Consider the following 17,446-nt stretch of genomic DNA (forward strand, 5'->3'; position numbering starts at 1 on the left):
GAAGGAAGGAAGGAAGGAAGGAAGGAAGGAAAGAAGGAAGGAGGGAGGAAGAAAAGAAGATAGGAAGGAAGAAGGAAGGAAGGAAGGAGGAAGGAAGAAGAGAGGAAGGGAGGGAGGAAGGAAGGAAGGAAGGAAAGGAGGGAAGGAAGGAAAGGAGGGAAGGAAGGAGGGAAGGAAGGAAGGAGGAAGGAGGAAGAAAAGAAGATAGAAAGGAAGGAAGGAAGGAAGGAGGGAGGAAGGAAGGAAGGAAGGAAGGAAGGAGGAAGGAAGAAGAGAGGAAGGGAGGGAGGAAGGAAGGAAGGAAGGAAAGGAGGGAAGGAAGGAAGGAGGAAGGAGGAAGAAAAGAAGATAGAAAGGAAGGAAGGAAGGAAGGAGGGAGGAAGGAAGGAAGGAAGGAAGGAAGGAAGGAAGGAAGGAAGGAAGGAAGGAAGAAGGAAGAAAAGAAGAAAGAAAGGAAGGAAGAAAGGAGGGAGGGAGGAGGGAGGGAAGGAGGGAGGGAGGGAGGGAGGAGGGAGGGAGGGAGGGGAGGGAGGGAGGAAGGAAGGAGAGAAAGAAAGAAAGAAAAAGAAGATTCTCTATATTCCTCTCCATTTCCACCTCCACGACTCTGGCAGTCACACTGCTTGTTTCTCTTCCCTCAACTCCTTCCTAAATCAAGTGTTTTTGTGCCTGTTTATCTAAATTATAATTGGCACAGTTTGATATGTACCCTGGATTTAAGTTTTCAACTGGGCCATGAGACGACGGTAAGGAGAACAAATGAAAAGTTGTCTAATAAGTTTGAGGAAAGAGCTATTTCTGGCTGGAAGTCATTAAATCAATAAGCACTTATTATGTGTCTATAGAGTGCAGGGAAGTCATATAAGTAGCTGGGGGAAAAGCCAATTAATTACCTTCAAAGAACTTGCAAGTCTATAGAAGACTATAAAAGCCTGAGGAGAAAGCACCAAATTAGAGCGGCAAGAGCTAGGTGTGAATTCAACACTACTTTGTGTTCTCTGTGCACAATGGAAACTAGGAAGCCCCGGGTTCAGATCTGTTCACTTATCACCTGTATGACATCAGCTAAGTTCCTCTACCTCCATCGGTCTGTTTCCTCATCTGTAAAATACTGAGTAAAACTAGCTGATTCTGTTCTTACTTTTCAAGCTTACTCCATAGGATTTCAGAGTGGGTTAAGGCGAGAAAACTGGGACGTGTAAGGCCTTGAATAGTACTATCTGGTCTACCAGCGAACGCGATAAGATAGGTGGGTCAACAACAGGATGATTTCAGAAAGGCCTGGAGAGACTTACACGAACTGATGCTGAGTGAAATGAGCAGGGCCAGGAGATCATTATATACTTCAACAACAATATTATATGATGATCAATTCTGATGGATCAGGCCATCCTCAGCAACGAGATCAACCAAATCATTTCCAATGAGCAGTAATGAACTGAACTAGCTATACCCAGAAAAAGAACTCTGGGAGATGACTAAGAACCATTACATTGAATTCCCAATCCCTATAGTTATGCCCACCTGCATTTTTGATTTCCTTCACAAGCTAATTGTACAATATTTCAGAGTCTGATTCTTTTGTACAGCAAAATAACGCTTTTGGTCATGTATACTTATTGTGTATCTAATTTATATTTTAATGTATTTAACATCTACTGGTCATCCTGCCATCTGGGGAGGGGTGGGGAAAGAGGGAAAATTGAACAAGAGGTTTGGCAATTGTTAATGCTGTAAAATTACCCATGCATATAACCTGCAAATAAAAGGCTATTAAAAAAAAAAAAAAAGATAGGTGGGTCAAAGTTACGAATAAGGGTCTGCTTCTCAAAGGCGGCCTAGGGAGAATAAGCGTTTACCTAGCACCTACTGGGTGCCAAGCCCTTTATGAGTATTATCTCAGTTGTTCCTCACGACAATCCGGCAAATATCCCCATTTTTTACAGTTGGGAACCCGGACAAATAGCGGTCACACTGACCCTAAACGTCTGAGGCCGAATTTGAACTCGAGAGCTTCCTGAGCGCTGCCTGCCCGGGCTCCGCTTCGGCTGCCCCCTCCCTCGGGGCTCCCGGCGAGTCACGAGCCGCGAGGGCCGTCAGAGCCAGGATGGGGACAGAGTGAGAGAGAGGCCGCACACGCGGCAGCAGGAGAAGGGAGAGGGCGTAGCCGGGGAGCGGAGGAATGAGCGGGAGGTACGTGCCCGGAGACGCGCCCCCTCCGCCCACTCACCTTGGACACCGAGGAGGTAGCCATGATGCCCAGCACCCGCTTGATTCAAGTGGCATTGAGCATTTCCCGAGTTCCCCAGCGGCAGACGGATGGGGCGGGGAGAAAGGTCGGAAGCAGAGGAAGAGAGTTCTTGATCAGCGATTGGTTCGCAGTCTGCTTCCGGAACGGCGGTTCTTGGGGGCCTGGGGGCGGAGCGTAGGGAAAGGGGCGGGGTGGGATGAACGCTGACCCGGCTGGCTGGGCGGGGTGGTGGTGGCTCGCGAGGGCCCAGTCTCACGTTCTGGAGTTGTGGAGCCATGGCCTGCACCTTCCGCAGGTCCATCGCCTCTCAGGTACCAGGCCTGCCGGCAGTGGGGGAGGGAAGCTCAGCCGGGACAACTTCTCCGGGGACGCCTCCTGCCCCTGCCGCCTCGGGCTTGGGAGCCCCCGGGCGGCAGCGCGCCTCTCTCCGGGCTGTCGCGCCGAGCCTCGGCCTCCTTGGGGAGACCCGGAGCGGTCGGTGTCAGGAGCCATGCGACGGGGATCGGAGTTGGCAGCTCCTCACTCTCACTCGCTCCTCTCCGTGATCCTCCAGCTTGACCGCCCACTGGCGGGTAGGGGGAGCGAACCTGCGACTCACGTGCCCAGGGAGCTTTACTTTGCTTTCTCCCGACAGCCCTGTGGACGTTGTTGAAACGCCCACTTTGTGTTAGGAGCTTCGGGCTGCGGCTCACCCAGCTGCACTTCCGTCCAGTCCTGGTCGTTCTTTTGGACTAGCGTGGGAGATTGATAACGTGCGTGGGGCTAGGCTGGTCACTTTGCCTCTTGGAACCAATCTCCTCAACCAGCTTTTAAATGGGGGCAGAGAAAGAGAATAATTCTTGAAGTAAATATCTCAAATTTCTTGTGGTGAATAGGGTAGACCGGGAATCTGGATTTGAGCCCCGCTGCTGCCTTTTACTACCTGTGCGATCACTCATCCAAGCTTGGAATCCATCCTCTTTATTCACAGTTCTTACGGTCCCTCGTTTCCTGAAAGGCTTTGCTTTTTTTATTTTTTATTTTTTTTAATTTTATTTATTTTATTTAATAGCCTTTTATTTACAGGATATATGCATGGGTAACTTTACAGCATTAACAATTGCCAAACCTCTTGTTCCAATTTTTCACCTCTTACCTCCCCACCCCCTCCCCTAGATGGCAGGATGACCAGTAGATGTTAAATATATTAAAATATAAATCAGATACACAGTAAGTATACACGACCAAAACATTATTTTGCTGTACAAAAAGAATCAGACTCTGAATTATTGTACAATTAGCTTGTGAAGGAAATCAAAAATGCAGGTGTGCATAAATATAGGGATTGGGAATTCAATGTAATGGTTCTTAGTCATCTCCCAGAGTTCTTTCTCTGGGCGTAGCTGGTTCAGTTCATTACTGCTCCATTAGAAATGATTTGGTTGATCTCGTTGCTGAGGATGGCCTGGTCCATCAGAACTGGTCATCATCTAGTATTGTTGTTGAAGTATATAATGATCTCCTGGTCCTGCTCATTTCACTCAGCATCAGTTCGTGTAAGTCTCTCCAGGCCTCCCTGAAAGGCTTTTCAAGGACCCTCTTTTACCCGAGTCTGCTCCTCCTACAACCCAACCAGTTGCTAATTAATTAGCCTCCTCCCCAAAGTTACCCTCTATATATTTATATTAAATGACATATATAGGTATAGTCTGTATAACATTTTAAATATACAACATACATACACACAGGCATGTATGTCATCTCCTATTTCAGAATATAATTCCTTGACTTGAGTCTTTCATTTTTGCTTTTGTATCTTTTTTTTGCTTTTGTGCAGTGCTTAGCAGTTAAGAAGAGACCAATAAATGCAGTTTAGGCAAGGTCTTTCCATCTGGGCCTCAGTTTTCTCATTGTAAAATGAGAGGTTTTGATGAACTGGATGACCTAAAGACCCTCCCAGTTTTAATCTTGTGATCCTAAACATTACTAAAATAATTACAAAAGGCTATATAAATAGTGAAATTTTGGTGTGATTCTAAGTAATTTGAAGGCCAGATTTTCATACTTCTATTAGGTTTAATATTCATTTGTATGAGGAGGAGTGGGTGGAAGGGAATTATCCAAAGAAATCTTTTGACTATATCTTAAATAAATTCCTGGTTCCCATGTACTTTGATTTTAAAGATATTATGATACTTTTTTTCCTTCAGGTTTCCTTCATCTCCCATCCCCAGACCATTCTCTTTTAATCTAGGACCTTGGCTTTGTATTGAAAATATTGAGTCAATTCATCTCAAAATTCACTGATATTATTTCCCACTTCTTTCTCACCCAGTATCCAACAGAAAGATGGCTTTTTTCTTTGTCAAGGCCCAACTTTCTCTGTGTGATTTTGAGCAGATTCTTTCCATTTCTCCAGCAGATTATATTGTCATTTTCTATGTGTCTCTCATCTTCAACCTTTTCTTGTTTACTGACTCATTTCTCCAGCCTTAGAACATGTTTGTCTCCTTAAAAATTCTTCATTAGACCCTACCATTGTCTCAAGCAGTTGAATTATAGTTCTCCTTTGCTTAACCATATTCTTTGAAAAAGTTGTCTATACTTCATTTCCTCTCACTTCTTAGTCCCTTTGCTGTCTGACTTTGAATCTCATCACTCAATTGAAACTACTCTCTTCAAAATTGACAACAATTTCTTCATTATCAGATTTTGCAATCTTTTTTTTTCTTTCAGTCCTCATTCTTCTAAACCTTTCCACTCCATTTACCAGTATTTATCACACTTGAATGTTTTCTCCTCTTGGGGTTTTTTGTGAAACTGTGCACTCCTAGTTCTCCCACCTGTCCATCTTTCTCAAGTCTCCTTTTTTGGCTCATCTTCTGTAGCTTGCCTTCTAACTTTTTCTCAAGATTCTGTTCTAGGTCTGCTTCTACTTTTATGCTTTTTTGGTAACTTCATCAACTCCCATAGATTAAATTGTTGTTTCTATAAAGATGATTGAAATTCACAAAAAATGTCATGTATATGATAAATTTCCTCATTTGCAAAAGAGGGATAATATCACCTTCTCAAAGTTGTTATGACAAAATGAGATCATTTTCTTTCCTGAGCTTTACCATCTGTTCATAATATCAACTCTCAATGAAACATTCATACTGGATGTTACTAAGATGCCTCAGACATATCCAAAACTGAGTCCATCTCTTCCCTTTTAAAGTCTTTCCCTCTAAGACTTTACTACTTCTTTTGAAGGCACCACCATCCCTTCCCATCACTAAGGTTTGTAACCTTAACATTATTCTTGATTCCTTTCTTTCCTTTTGGAGGATGAGCTACCTTGTGAGTAGGGTTTCATTCTGTAGTTGTACCCAGTGTATTTGTATCTAATATCTACCAATGTGTCTGGCACAGCAAGAACTTAAATATTTGATGCTTGATAAATGAATGAATTAAAAAATATATTAGTTCTTACTATATGCTAAGCACTAAGCATTTAGAGATACAAATAGAAAAGAACGAAAAAAATTATGCAGAGTATTCTTTTTGGGGAGTGGTTCCTGCCAGCTCTGAAATTCTGCTATTTTGTGATAAATTAAATGTAGTAGAACTTGTTGACTCACTTGGACTTGAAAGGACAAAAAACATCATAGGACTGGGGGGAAGGTAAGGAAGCAGGGAGAAAAACATAAAGGTTTTAAGGAAGTAATAAACCTGGATATTAGGGATTTAATAAGGAGAGGGAACTTACTGGATCAGAGAGGATGAATTAAAGATAATTATTAAATATATATATCATAATTAAAGATAAAAATAAAGCATTAGAGATTAGATAAAGTGGAGCTATTTGGTAAGGAGCTTTGAAATATTTATCTAATGCAGTGGTTATAATCTTTTCAAACTGCACAGCCCTTTAACAGCCTTATAGTCTACTTTATTTGTGCAAATATTGATTGCCTATTTTCAGGACCCTATGCTGGGCAATGAGGCAAGTACTGAAAATATGATCTGTAACAATGATGTAGTAGAAGAAAATGGTACAATACAGTTCTGCAACTTCAACAAAATCTGAAGAAGAGCCATAGTGAAAAGAATAGATAAGGACACACACACCACAGGGGGTCAATTTTTTAGTCACTATGGATTCAGCCTAAAGGCAAGTAATCAGGACAAGTATTAAGATCAAAGGAGACTCACAGTAGGGGCAGTCTGACTTTAGGGTATAATTTTGAATTTAGTTTACAGGTTAGGGACCAGGGCAAGATTTCTTAAGAGGTGAATCTTAACTCTGTGTTCTGATTCTGGAGAAGGAATAGGCACTTAGCTACTGACTTGGGCTCAGGTTTGTTGCTAAGCTGCAAGGCAGAGTTTGTGGATCTCCAAGAGTGTACCTAACGCACAGAATTTCTCAACACAGAACGGCGTACTGGAGTTCTAGTCAGGGTCAAGATTACAGTTGTGGGCTGAGAACCAGATAGTATTGGAAGCTTGCAAAGCTAAGATCAGGAAGGCAGCCCTTGGTCAGACTTCTTAGGAGTGATAAAAGTTTGTGTTTTCTAGCCAAAACTATTTATAGATAGATGCCTAAGGAATATACACTCAAAACATAGAGACTGTAACAATAAAACTCCAAGTAATACAAGTCAGGATTATATTATTTCCCACTGTTTCCTCCAGAAGGAGTGCTTATAACCACAAACGCAAAGTCTCAGTTTAAGAAGTAAGGCTGAACTCCAATAGCTTTATGATGGAGAGAGCCATCTGCATCCAGAAAGAGGACTGTGAGGACTGAATGTAGAACACAGTGTTTTCATCTTTGTTGTTGTTTGCTTTTTTCCTATTTTTTTTCCTTTTTGATCTGATTTTTCTTGTGTAGCATGATAAATCTGGAAATATGTATAGAAAAACTGCACGTGTTTAACATATATTGGATTACTTACTGTCTAGTAGTGGAGGGGAAGGGAAGAGGAAGAAAAATTTGGAACACAAGGTTTTGCAAGGGTGAATGTTGAAAACTATGCATTTTGAAAGTAAGCTATTTTTTAAATGAAAACAAAAGCAAAAGCTTTTATTTTAAAAAATGTAAAAGAAAAAAAGAAGTTAGACTAGAAGAATGAATAAAAAAAATAGACATCAATCTTAAATGACTATTAGAGAGAGAAAACACCCAAGACAGAAACCCAGAAAAAAGAGAATAACCTTTAAAACATCTATAGGGTATGCTTCAAAGAAAAACGCAATTTAGCCTTTAGATCAATAAGAATTCCTACAAGAAATGTAATGAGCCTAACTTAAAAATAATATTTTTAAATAAAACAAGATTTCTGAAACAGATGGAAAAATTAATAGCTTAGTAGAAAAGGTTCAAAACTTTATTCCTTGAATATTAGAATTGACCAAAGAGAAGTTAATGATTCCATGAGACAATAAGAAATAATAAAATATAATTAGATTGAAAAAATGTAAGGTGTCTCATTTCATAAACTGTTCTGGAAAACAAGAAGAAAGTTTACAAATCATTGAATCTCTAAAGTTTATACCAAAAAGAAAGAGAAAGAGATCCTTGTCATTTTTATAAATCATGATTGAAAACTTCCCAAATCTATTAGAACCAGAGTAAAAAAAATATAATCTAACGGTCATCTCCTGGAAAAACCTTCAAACAAAAAAATTCCATTAAGAGCTTTCAATAAAGAAAAAATACTGCAAACAGCTAAAAAGAGAGTTCAGCCCTGAGTATCCACAATTAGGATCACACAAGATTTGGCAGCCACTCCATTTGAGCAACAGAGTTTGGACTGCCAAATTTTAAAAGGCAGAAGATAAAGGCTTACAAGAATAATTTACACAGGAAAACTAAGTGTTTTATGTAGGGTCTGGAGTCAGGAAGGCTCATTTTCCTGACTTTAAATCTGGCCTCAGATTCTTACTAACTCTGTGACTGTTTGCCTCAGTTTTCACAAATATAAAATGATCTGGAGAAGGAAATAACAAACTACTCCAGGGGTTATGAAGAGTTGGACACACTGAAAACAACTGAATGACAATGACAATGAAATAGAGGTCTTCTTGGTATTCTTAATGGAAAGACCTTAGAGAATACAAACACTGGAGTTCCGAGAAATAGAAAGGTAAAAATACAAGTGAACAATCAGAGGGAACTAAATAAGTGATGAGGGAGATATGTGTCCTCTCAGAATTATAATATCAAGAGTTTTGAGAGTGGTTTTGTTAATGTTTTGATGACATTTAAAAGAGAAAGGAAAGAAAAGGAGGAAATTGCCATTTCACATAATCAGGATGGACAAGTAGAAAATTATATAAATAAAGAGGAAGGGGTAGTAACAGAGCATCACATCACTTTCATCTGAACTGCTCAAGAAAGGATAGAGGATATACCCATTCATCTAAAACATGCTGTTGGGCAAATAATTCAGCTTAATAGGGAGATAAGAAGAAATAAGGGGTTTGAGGGAAATAAGAGAGAGGGATTAATTGAAAACAGTACTAGCCACTTTTAGAGAGGATGGATCAAAGAAGGATTTTTAATGAAAAAAAAAGGGGGGGGGAGTGTGATTGGGGTCTGGAAAAGGGAAGTGAAGGAAGTTTAGGAAACTAGAAGCAGATTGTATTTCTATCTTTGCCCTTAAGGAGTTTATAGTTTGAAAAGGGAGTTGACCTCCATATGAAATAGAGGTTTGCGAACGGTCATTCTAGCATTTTTAACTATTTCCCTTATAAATAACTATAATACAAAGTCGAGAACAAGAATTAAAAGAAAAAGGGCACAAAAGAAAGTGTTGTGAATTGGAGGATGGATGGTTGATATGAGTATGGAAGGTCATGTGAAACAGATGACATTTGAACTGATTCTTTAAGGGCAGGTATATTTTGTTATGTAGAAATGTAGATAAGGTTTTCCAAGTTCAGAGTAATGTGAACAGAGGCACAGAAGCAAAAAATTAAAAATGATGAGTAGTTTTAGGTAAAACATGAAAGAAGTAGATAAGTAGTGTGAGGTAAGACTGAACAGTTAGGTTGAAACTAAATTTTATAGCCTTAATACTGGACTAAGAATTTTGTGCTTTATTCAGCAGATCATGGTGAGCTTTTGAAGGTATTTGACCAGATGTATAATATGCCCATAATTGTCTGTATGATTGCTTACTTCTGTTAAGTGATAAGATTTTTGAGTTGTAAGACTATTATTTTTCCATGTCCATGTTGTAAATCCAAAACCAAGTATATAATGTTAAATAAATTTTTGTTGAATTGAAAAACTGACCTCAGTTACTCAGAGTGGAAACCTCCAATAAAATATTACCCTGCAGTCTGTGTGTGCCTATGTATTCACAATGGTAAATTTGTTAATGTGACCCTGGGCAATTAATTTACTCTATAAAACATATCTGTAAAATTCAAGTGTTAGACTAAATATCTTTTGAGTTCTGTTCTTGTTTTCATTTATGAACCTCTGATGATAAATATTAAAGACAAAAATTCCAAACTGAATTTTAAATAGCTTTTGATAGAAACTTCATCTTAGCCCTAAGCCTTTTGTTGGCTTAATTTAATGATTTTTCTACTTGAGTTAACATTGTCATTTATTTAAAAGTTATTACTATAAACATTAAAATAATTTGAAATTAAATTGGATTTGTTTTTAGCAGTTTAAATCATTTTTCTATCAGAATTGGTTTTGTTCATTCAAAATCTTAATCACTTGATGGTTAGCAAGATTCTCATCTTATTCGCCAGGTGAAATTATTTATAATTGACTTGGGTGAGACTATCTAGCCAGTGTTTCTAGGGGATTTCAGTATTATATATGTCTTGACAGTTAAAAAGTGTTTGCTGAATTCAAATCCAGCTTCAGGCATTTAACAGTTACTGGCTGTGTCACCCTGGGCAAGTCACTTAACCTCAGTAGCCAAGGGAGGGGGGAGCGGAGAGATAGTGTTTGGTTTCATGTTCAAAATAAATTAAAACCATTTTTTTAAAAGTTCATAACCTTGTAAAGTGATTCCTAAGTCAACATTTATTAATTGCATTGCATTGTATAATCAGATGACATTTATTAAAAATATCTGGTTGTAATATGATGGAAGTTAGGCATGTTTACCATGTGGAAATGTGAGTTTTATTTTGAGAATGTTTTCTTTTGTTTTTCTTTCTAAAGATCAGATTTCTGAATTATTGTTAGCATTTGTTTTCCTATCCTTATAAGTATTTTTGGCTTTTCAAATAAATATTTAACATTGGATATTCTTGTTTAATGAAAATTTTTTTAAATGAATCAGTTAAAATTGGAGCTATACACATGTAATATGACTGAATATGAACCTGTGAAATATTTTAACAGTCATTTTGAATTGGCTTTTACTTTATTTTGATTTTAGCTATCCAGAGTTTTGGATCTTCCACCAGAAAACTTGATCAAGTCAATATCTGCAGTTCCAATATCCAAAAAAGAGTAAAGTATTTTTTTTTCCATATAGTAAACTGAAATGCTGCTCACCTAAATTGATATAGCATGTGTATACACACATTTTATGCTAGTAAACAAAATAGTTGAGTTTCAGGGAGCCAGCTATGGAAGTAAAATTTTATATATTAAAACATTTTCTCATTGACATTATACTATAGAAATATATGTACAGAAAAAATTATATTTCCTCTTTGAACAATTAGTCTTGCCTAAAAGTCAGAATGGTTTGCCTCAGGAAGTCATAAGTTCGTTCTAATTGGATATTTTCAAATAGAGATTGGGTGTGTAAAAATGGGAATTTTTTTTAGAGTATATAGATCCTGAAGGCCCTTTCAACTATGAAATTCTGTAGTTGTCTCAAATATTGACTTATTACAAGTTCTGATAATTTTCCTATATTATCTATACTGCTGTTCTCTTGGAGAGGATTTTTTTTAAACTAGAATTTAGAGCAAATAAATTAACTGGAACTTGTCAAGAGTCTCCATTAATTAAATTCTGATAGACTAAGCACTGATGGTATGTAGAATATAGTGTCTCTTCACCCTCACTCCAACTATACTTCTCAGGAACTTTGTTCTCAGAGCTAAACAGGACCCTAGTAGAGATAATATAATTTGACACCTTTCTCAGCATAACAGCAGTCAACATTGAAACACATTTAAAACTGTTCTCAAGCCATCTTATAGTTGGCGTCCAAGATAGACCTATTTCAGTATATGCATAAAATATAAACTTGGATCTTAAACATTCTGTTGATTTCATTAGTTTGTATATTCCCTCCACTGACTTGGAATCAAGCCTTTTTTTTTTTTTTGCCTTTTCAGCTTGGGCTTTTTATTTGTACCTCGTAAATGATCTACCCAGTGTATTAGAGTCCTGCCTCTTTTTTTCTATATTCTATATTCTTTTTTCTCTTTTTTGTGCGTGTTCTGAAGATATCACTGTACTATGGTGTTGTCTATCAGCTGCTGTCATTCAAGAAGACAAGAAGTAATACCACTGTAATATCTTGAAACATCCAGGTTCTTCTCTCCCAACATTCCTATTATTTCTACTCTACCACTCATTTCTTCCATTTGTGAGAACTGGATGCAGAATAGACTTTTCCCTTGTTGGTTATTGTACCTTTTGAAAGTTATTTTCTCGAGTGTAAAAAATAAAAAAATAAAAAAAGAGTAATAATATTTGCCCTGCTTAACTCTTTGGAACACTGAAGTATTCCAGATAATAGACTTGAGATTACTTTGCATGTTGGAGGGGAAGAAAGCAAAAGTGCAATGCAAATTGTTGGCTCATTTTTAAATTTATTTTGCTTGATGTAAAAGCTTTTTAAAATTGTAAATAGAAGTTGGAAATAGAAAATAGCCATAGTCTTTCTTTAGAGTTCCTGTGAATTTTTTAATAGGGAGAAACAATTTTATTCTCTTTCAATATTTTTTAGAGAAGTAGCTGATTTCCAACTTTCTGTACATTCTGTGCTGGAGAGCAGCAGTGGTCACTCAAAACCAGATATTCAAGTTCAAACCCGAAGACTAGCAGAGAAGGTATTTTAATACCTAATTTGTGTTGTTTTTTTTTTTATTAGATATTAAGTTTATTACTGGGCTAAAAACAGACTGTCTGTTTAATCATACATTTATAGTAATCATTGCCCAAAAAAGCTGACTAATGTGAAATAATTTTATTTTAAAGTATTACTGTAAAACTGATTTTTTTCAAATTGTATAAAAATAACAGATTTATTCTTCATTCAGCATCTTGGATAAATTGAAGTAGTAGATAACAATTTTAAAATAGTTCTCGATGAAGATGAACATAAAATGAGAAGAAAATGATTAGATGTAATAGAAAATTGTTAGAGTTTGTATGATTTAATAAATCTTTTTTACTTCTAATAGCCACGGTTTCTTTAGTAGCAGGGAAAAAATGTAGGGGTAATGAATGACCAAATGTAAGTTGTCTGTATCGTGGTATCAGAATGTGAAGTTAGATCAGGTCTGTTAAGAAGCTAATTATAAGTGAAGCAGAGAGAGAATTGGGATCAGAAATGGCATATAATAGAAAATAAAGGTTATTTAGCTAATAAAGGGATAACTAAGATGATAAAACAATCCTGCAAATAAGTAATAGAGTTTTGTTTTGTTTAAACTAATTCAAACACTCTTTAGGAAAGACATCTATATATAGGTTTCTGTCTAAGTTAACCTGTAGTTAAAATGTGAATCTCCTTTTACAGTGTTCCTGACAATGTATAGCCTTTCTCTGCTGGAAAACTTCAGACCTCCTAAGGGAGCTTCTTCTGCATGTAATTCGCTCTATGCAGAAACTTCCCATTTAGTCAAGCCAAAATAAAAACAAAGCTTTTTTATTATTATTATTTTAATTTCTAATCAGAATATAAGTTCCTCTTGAAGAAATATTATTTTGTTTTGACCAAGCACAATGCTTTATACATCATTCAGTCAGCATTTAATAAATATTTTTTAAGGTGAAATGAAATAAAATCTTTCTCTACAATTTTTATCCATTGTTCCTAGTTTTGTTGTCTAGTGGCAAGAAAAAGAAGTCTATTTCTTTTCCTTGGGATTTCCCTTCAAATATTTGAAGACCCTAATGATTTTGAAGTCTTTTTTTTTTTTTTTTTTTTTAATCTCTAGGCTAATCATTCTCTGGTCTTTATTTATAAAACAAATAAAGAAACAAAACATTGTAATGAAGCTTTTTGTCTTTATTTTATTGTCCTTGATAGTTCTTCCCCCATATGAAGATTTCATTGGCCAGTTCATGAGGCTTGGTGGTATAATTGAAACTATATCTCCTGGTTTGGGTAGTAGAGCCTAGCATTGAGTTACCTTCTTTCATTTCATCTTTTTTGATCCTTTATATCTATCATTTCTCAGAAATAATAACTAGAGGTATCAACTAGTTTCATAATTTCCTCAGACAGTAATATCATCTATACCTGTTACCTGAATGCAGAAGTTAATATACATAATAAGACACATAACTCAGGAAACTGATAGTTATAGCTATTATTATGAGTAGATATATAGAAAAACATGCCAGTGGTTGTCCAGACATGAACTGGATTTTTACATTATGTGCATTTATATGCATGTGTAATATCTTAAACATTTTAGGCACATTGTTTTTTGTTTTTGTTCCAATCTTTCATTTTTATTATTTATGATTTTTTTTAAATTAAAGCTTTTTATTTATAAAACATATGCATGGGTAATTTTTCAACATTGACCCTTGCAAAACCTTGTGTTTAAAATTTTCCCCTCCTTAACCTTACCTCCTCCCCTAGATGACAGATGATCCAATTCATGTTAAATATGTTAAAATATGTGTTAAATACAGTATACATATACATATTTATACAGTTATCTTGATGCACAAGAAAAATTGGATCAAGAAGGAAAAAAACTGAGAAAGAAAATAAAATGCAAGCAAACAACAACAGAAAGAGTGAAAATGCTATGTTGTGGTCCATACTCAGTTCTCACAGTCCTCTCTCTGAGTGTAGATGGCTCTCTTCATCACAAGATTATTGAAACTGATATGAATCATCTCATTGTTGGAAAGAGTCAAGTCCATCAGAATTGATCATTGTAGAATCTTCTTGTTGCACTTTATTTTGTAAAAATATTGGCTAATGGTTTTAGAGAGACATTAGCCATTTCCTTAAGTTCTCCAAACTACATATCATCAGGCCTGTTTATTTGTACATAGTTAATAAGTTAAAAACATGCACAATTCAAGACCCTTGTTCTTATATGACTCTGAGAACTGACACATAGAACAAAATTAATTGACTAAACACCAGTTGAATTATTTACATTATGTATATTAATGTAAAATATTTTAATATGAAACTATATGCTTTATGATGCTCAGATAGAAATAAAATGTATAAAATTTGCATGTCAGAATGATTGTTGTGATGGCAAGTCATCATCTCATTACCAGAAACATTTAGAATTTCAAAGGAGAAGAATGGAGATCTGGAGTGGGACAGCATTTCATGATGTAAGATATAAGGATATAAGGTAGGAAGTGATGAAAGGGATAAACAAAAGAAGGGAACTTGGAAAGAGTTTATCTGATTAAAAAATAATAAGCCTAGGAGAATAGAGACAAGATGCATTGACTAAAAAGAGTTCACTGGATGCTGTTGCAGATCAAATACTTATTTTCATCTTAGAATTGTATGTGCCTCTTTTCATTTAATATATAATTTAATGTATTTATATCTCCAGCTAAAATGTGATACAGTAGTGAGTGAAATCAGCACTGGACCTGGGACAGTAAACTTCAAAATAAACAGGGAACTGTTAACAAAGGTAAGAATTGTTAATATTTCATATTTTATAATTTAGGCAAAAGCCAATCCTTCAATCATGGAAGCTCTTCTAAGATGGAATCTTTTGAAATTTACATGGAATTTTATATTTCAAACAACGAATATATATTGAGTGCTTGCTGTTCAACAACTTGATTCAGAGTTTCTTAATCCATTATATACCAGATGCAGAGACCAAAAAAAAAAAAAAAAAAACCCACAGTTTCTGCCCTTAGGGAGCTTATATTTACTAAGGAGATATCACATGTAAGCAGATGATGTAAATACAAGTTATCACTGTTCTTGGAACAATGAAAGACATAAGGGAAATGTAAAAATCACCTGCTTTCTGGGAACCTATATTCTAATGGAAGAAACTAGATTTCATTCAATACTTCATAGGCAATACAAAATTGTCTGGTATAAGTAATAAATAGAGTCATGAAGGGACCTGGACTGAATTTTTAAAACCATCTAGTCCAGCACACCCTTTCCCCCCCACCCCTCCCCAGATAAGGAAACTGAAGCCCAGAGAAGTTAAGAAATTTGTCTATAATTGAATAATAAAAACAGGACCCCCAAATCCATTTCACTTTCAGCTATGTAACTTTGGAGATCGGGTCTGTCATTATGTGTTTTTTCTTGATGGTAGTCATGCTGTTAGTATTTGTTGATGGAGAAAATACATAATAAGAAAAACTTAATTCATTAATATTTCTAAATGGATTTGTATTTCATTAATGACAGTAATATATGTGATTTGAAAAATAATAAGTTATTTCTGTGCAAAGCATACATCATTCTACAGAAGGTATGCATATTATTTATGAATTCACAGTAAATTCATAAACCTGTTGCAATAATTATATGATTCTCATTTTGAGAACAACTATTTTAGACATCCCCAATTTGCTGGTCTTTTGCTATAGGTTTGGTTTGATTTGTTCTTCATGTTCCAGGACATCTAGGAGTGATACTTTCTGGATGATAACTTTCTGCATATAAAGAGTTTTAAGGTGGCATCACTTCATGTTGACTGTCTTTTTAAAAAATAAAATACCTTATATGTCGAGGAGCATGCTACAGAATACTTCAGTGTAATGCCTCTGCTCTAGGATCTAGAACAGTACCATGCTCACATTAGACAATAAATAATTTCCTCCCTTCCAAGATTCAGAAACCTATGCTAAGGAGTTTTAGTCTTCAGGAGTTGAGAGATCCAAAAACAGACTGAAAGATTTAAGATAGGTTGTATTTTATCTCAATATTAAAACTATTTCTCCCAGTTAATAATTCTATGGAACTGATCAATTTATTCACACCAGAGTTTACAGAGTAGAGGTAAACAGGTTTTGTTTTAAGTATTCATTTTCCTTTGCCAGTTGCAAAATACTAGATGAAGAACCATGGTCCTGTTTCTTTCTATTGTTTTAAATGGAAAAATGGTGTTTAATAAAATTTTGCTTTAAAGCTCTTTTGTATTGAATAATGCTGTATCTGATGATGGATGGTTAAAGTTACAAATTAGTCTTTAACAACCTTATGTTGACCTTATTTTCATTCTTTGGTCTCAATTCTTGATTGTTAATTTGATTCAGAGTGATGAACTAGCCTGTTTTTTTAAAGGTGAAATATACTTGGGGGTGACCTTTTTGTGGCTGTAGATTCAAATCTTATACAACTAAGTGTAATTCATTTAAGGTGCCACATTAAGGGATTAACCCTAGCCCCAAGGCATTGTAGATTGTATTGCCTCTGTAGTTGACACTGTTCCTAAAAGATCTCATGAGACAGAAATTTTTTTTTTCTCAATTACTGATCAGGATTAAACTCAAAAGATAAGTGTGTTGTGCTATCTCTGCTTCTTGTACCTACTTCTGTTTCCCTCTTTAGTCAGATATTAAAGAAATAGCCTACTGGAATGTATTTAGTTGCACAGATAGCCAAGAGTAAGCTTACTAAAGTTGTAGTGTTGTGTATTAGGCTGGCATGTTAAGTGCTGAGCATATCTTTGCCAGTCAATTAAAAATGTAGCTTTATTTAATCTATTTTTTTTTTAGGTTATGATACTCATGAGTCCAAAGTCATATATTTCATTTTAGCAGCTAGTGTTTATATGGGGTCCTTCTGTGTGCCAGACACTGTGCCAAATATTTTACAAGTATTATTTCATTTGATCTTCACATCCTGGGAAGTAAGTGCTATTATTATTCCCATTTTACAGTTAGAGAAACCGAGGCATGCAGAGACTTAGGTGACTAAGTATCTAAAGACAGTTTTGAAATTGAGTCTTTCTGATTCAAGACCCAGGACTCTAATCACTGGGCTCTCTGGAAAAACTTTATTGAGACAATAGCTGAGATCATTTAACTGACTACAT

The 17,446-nt window shown here is 36.0% G+C and overlaps 2 protein-coding genes across 4 annotated transcripts in view; one reads left to right on the top strand and one right to left on the bottom strand.

Annotated features, from left to right (window-relative positions):
- The window catches only part of ORC3 (origin recognition complex subunit 3), a 116,743-nt gene extending 114,271 nt beyond the window's left edge, over window positions 1–2,472 (bottom strand). Inside the window, exon 1 of one of the 2 annotated variants that reach the window (XM_023503103.2) lies at window positions 2,231–2,472. In XM_023503103.2, the coding sequence (XP_023358871.1) occupies window positions 2,231–2,254 (24 nt within the window). In that variant the 5' untranslated portion in view covers window positions 2,255–2,472. The remainder of the gene's footprint in view (window positions 1–2,230) is intronic. The other variant, XM_012549204.3, reaches the window with a different exon arrangement.
- A 14-nt stretch (window positions 2,473–2,486) lies between these two features.
- The window catches only part of RARS2 (arginyl-tRNA synthetase 2, mitochondrial), a 58,946-nt gene continuing 43,986 nt past the window's right edge, over window positions 2,487–17,446 (top strand). For both annotated transcript variants that reach the window (XM_023503106.2, XM_003769269.4), the window contains exons 1-4: window positions 2,487–2,562; window positions 10,630–10,703; window positions 12,163–12,265; window positions 14,984–15,067. In XM_023503106.2, the coding sequence (XP_023358874.1) occupies window positions 2,527–2,562; window positions 10,630–10,703; window positions 12,163–12,265; window positions 14,984–15,067 (297 nt within the window). In that variant the 5' untranslated portion in view covers window positions 2,487–2,526. The remainder of the gene's footprint in view (window positions 2,563–10,629; window positions 10,704–12,162; window positions 12,266–14,983; window positions 15,068–17,446) is intronic.

Source organism: Sarcophilus harrisii, chromosome 4, assembly GCF_902635505.1.
Source record: "Sarcophilus harrisii chromosome 4, mSarHar1.11, whole genome shotgun sequence".
In the NCBI taxonomy this organism is placed as follows: domain Eukaryota; kingdom Metazoa; phylum Chordata; class Mammalia; order Dasyuromorphia; family Dasyuridae; genus Sarcophilus; species Sarcophilus harrisii.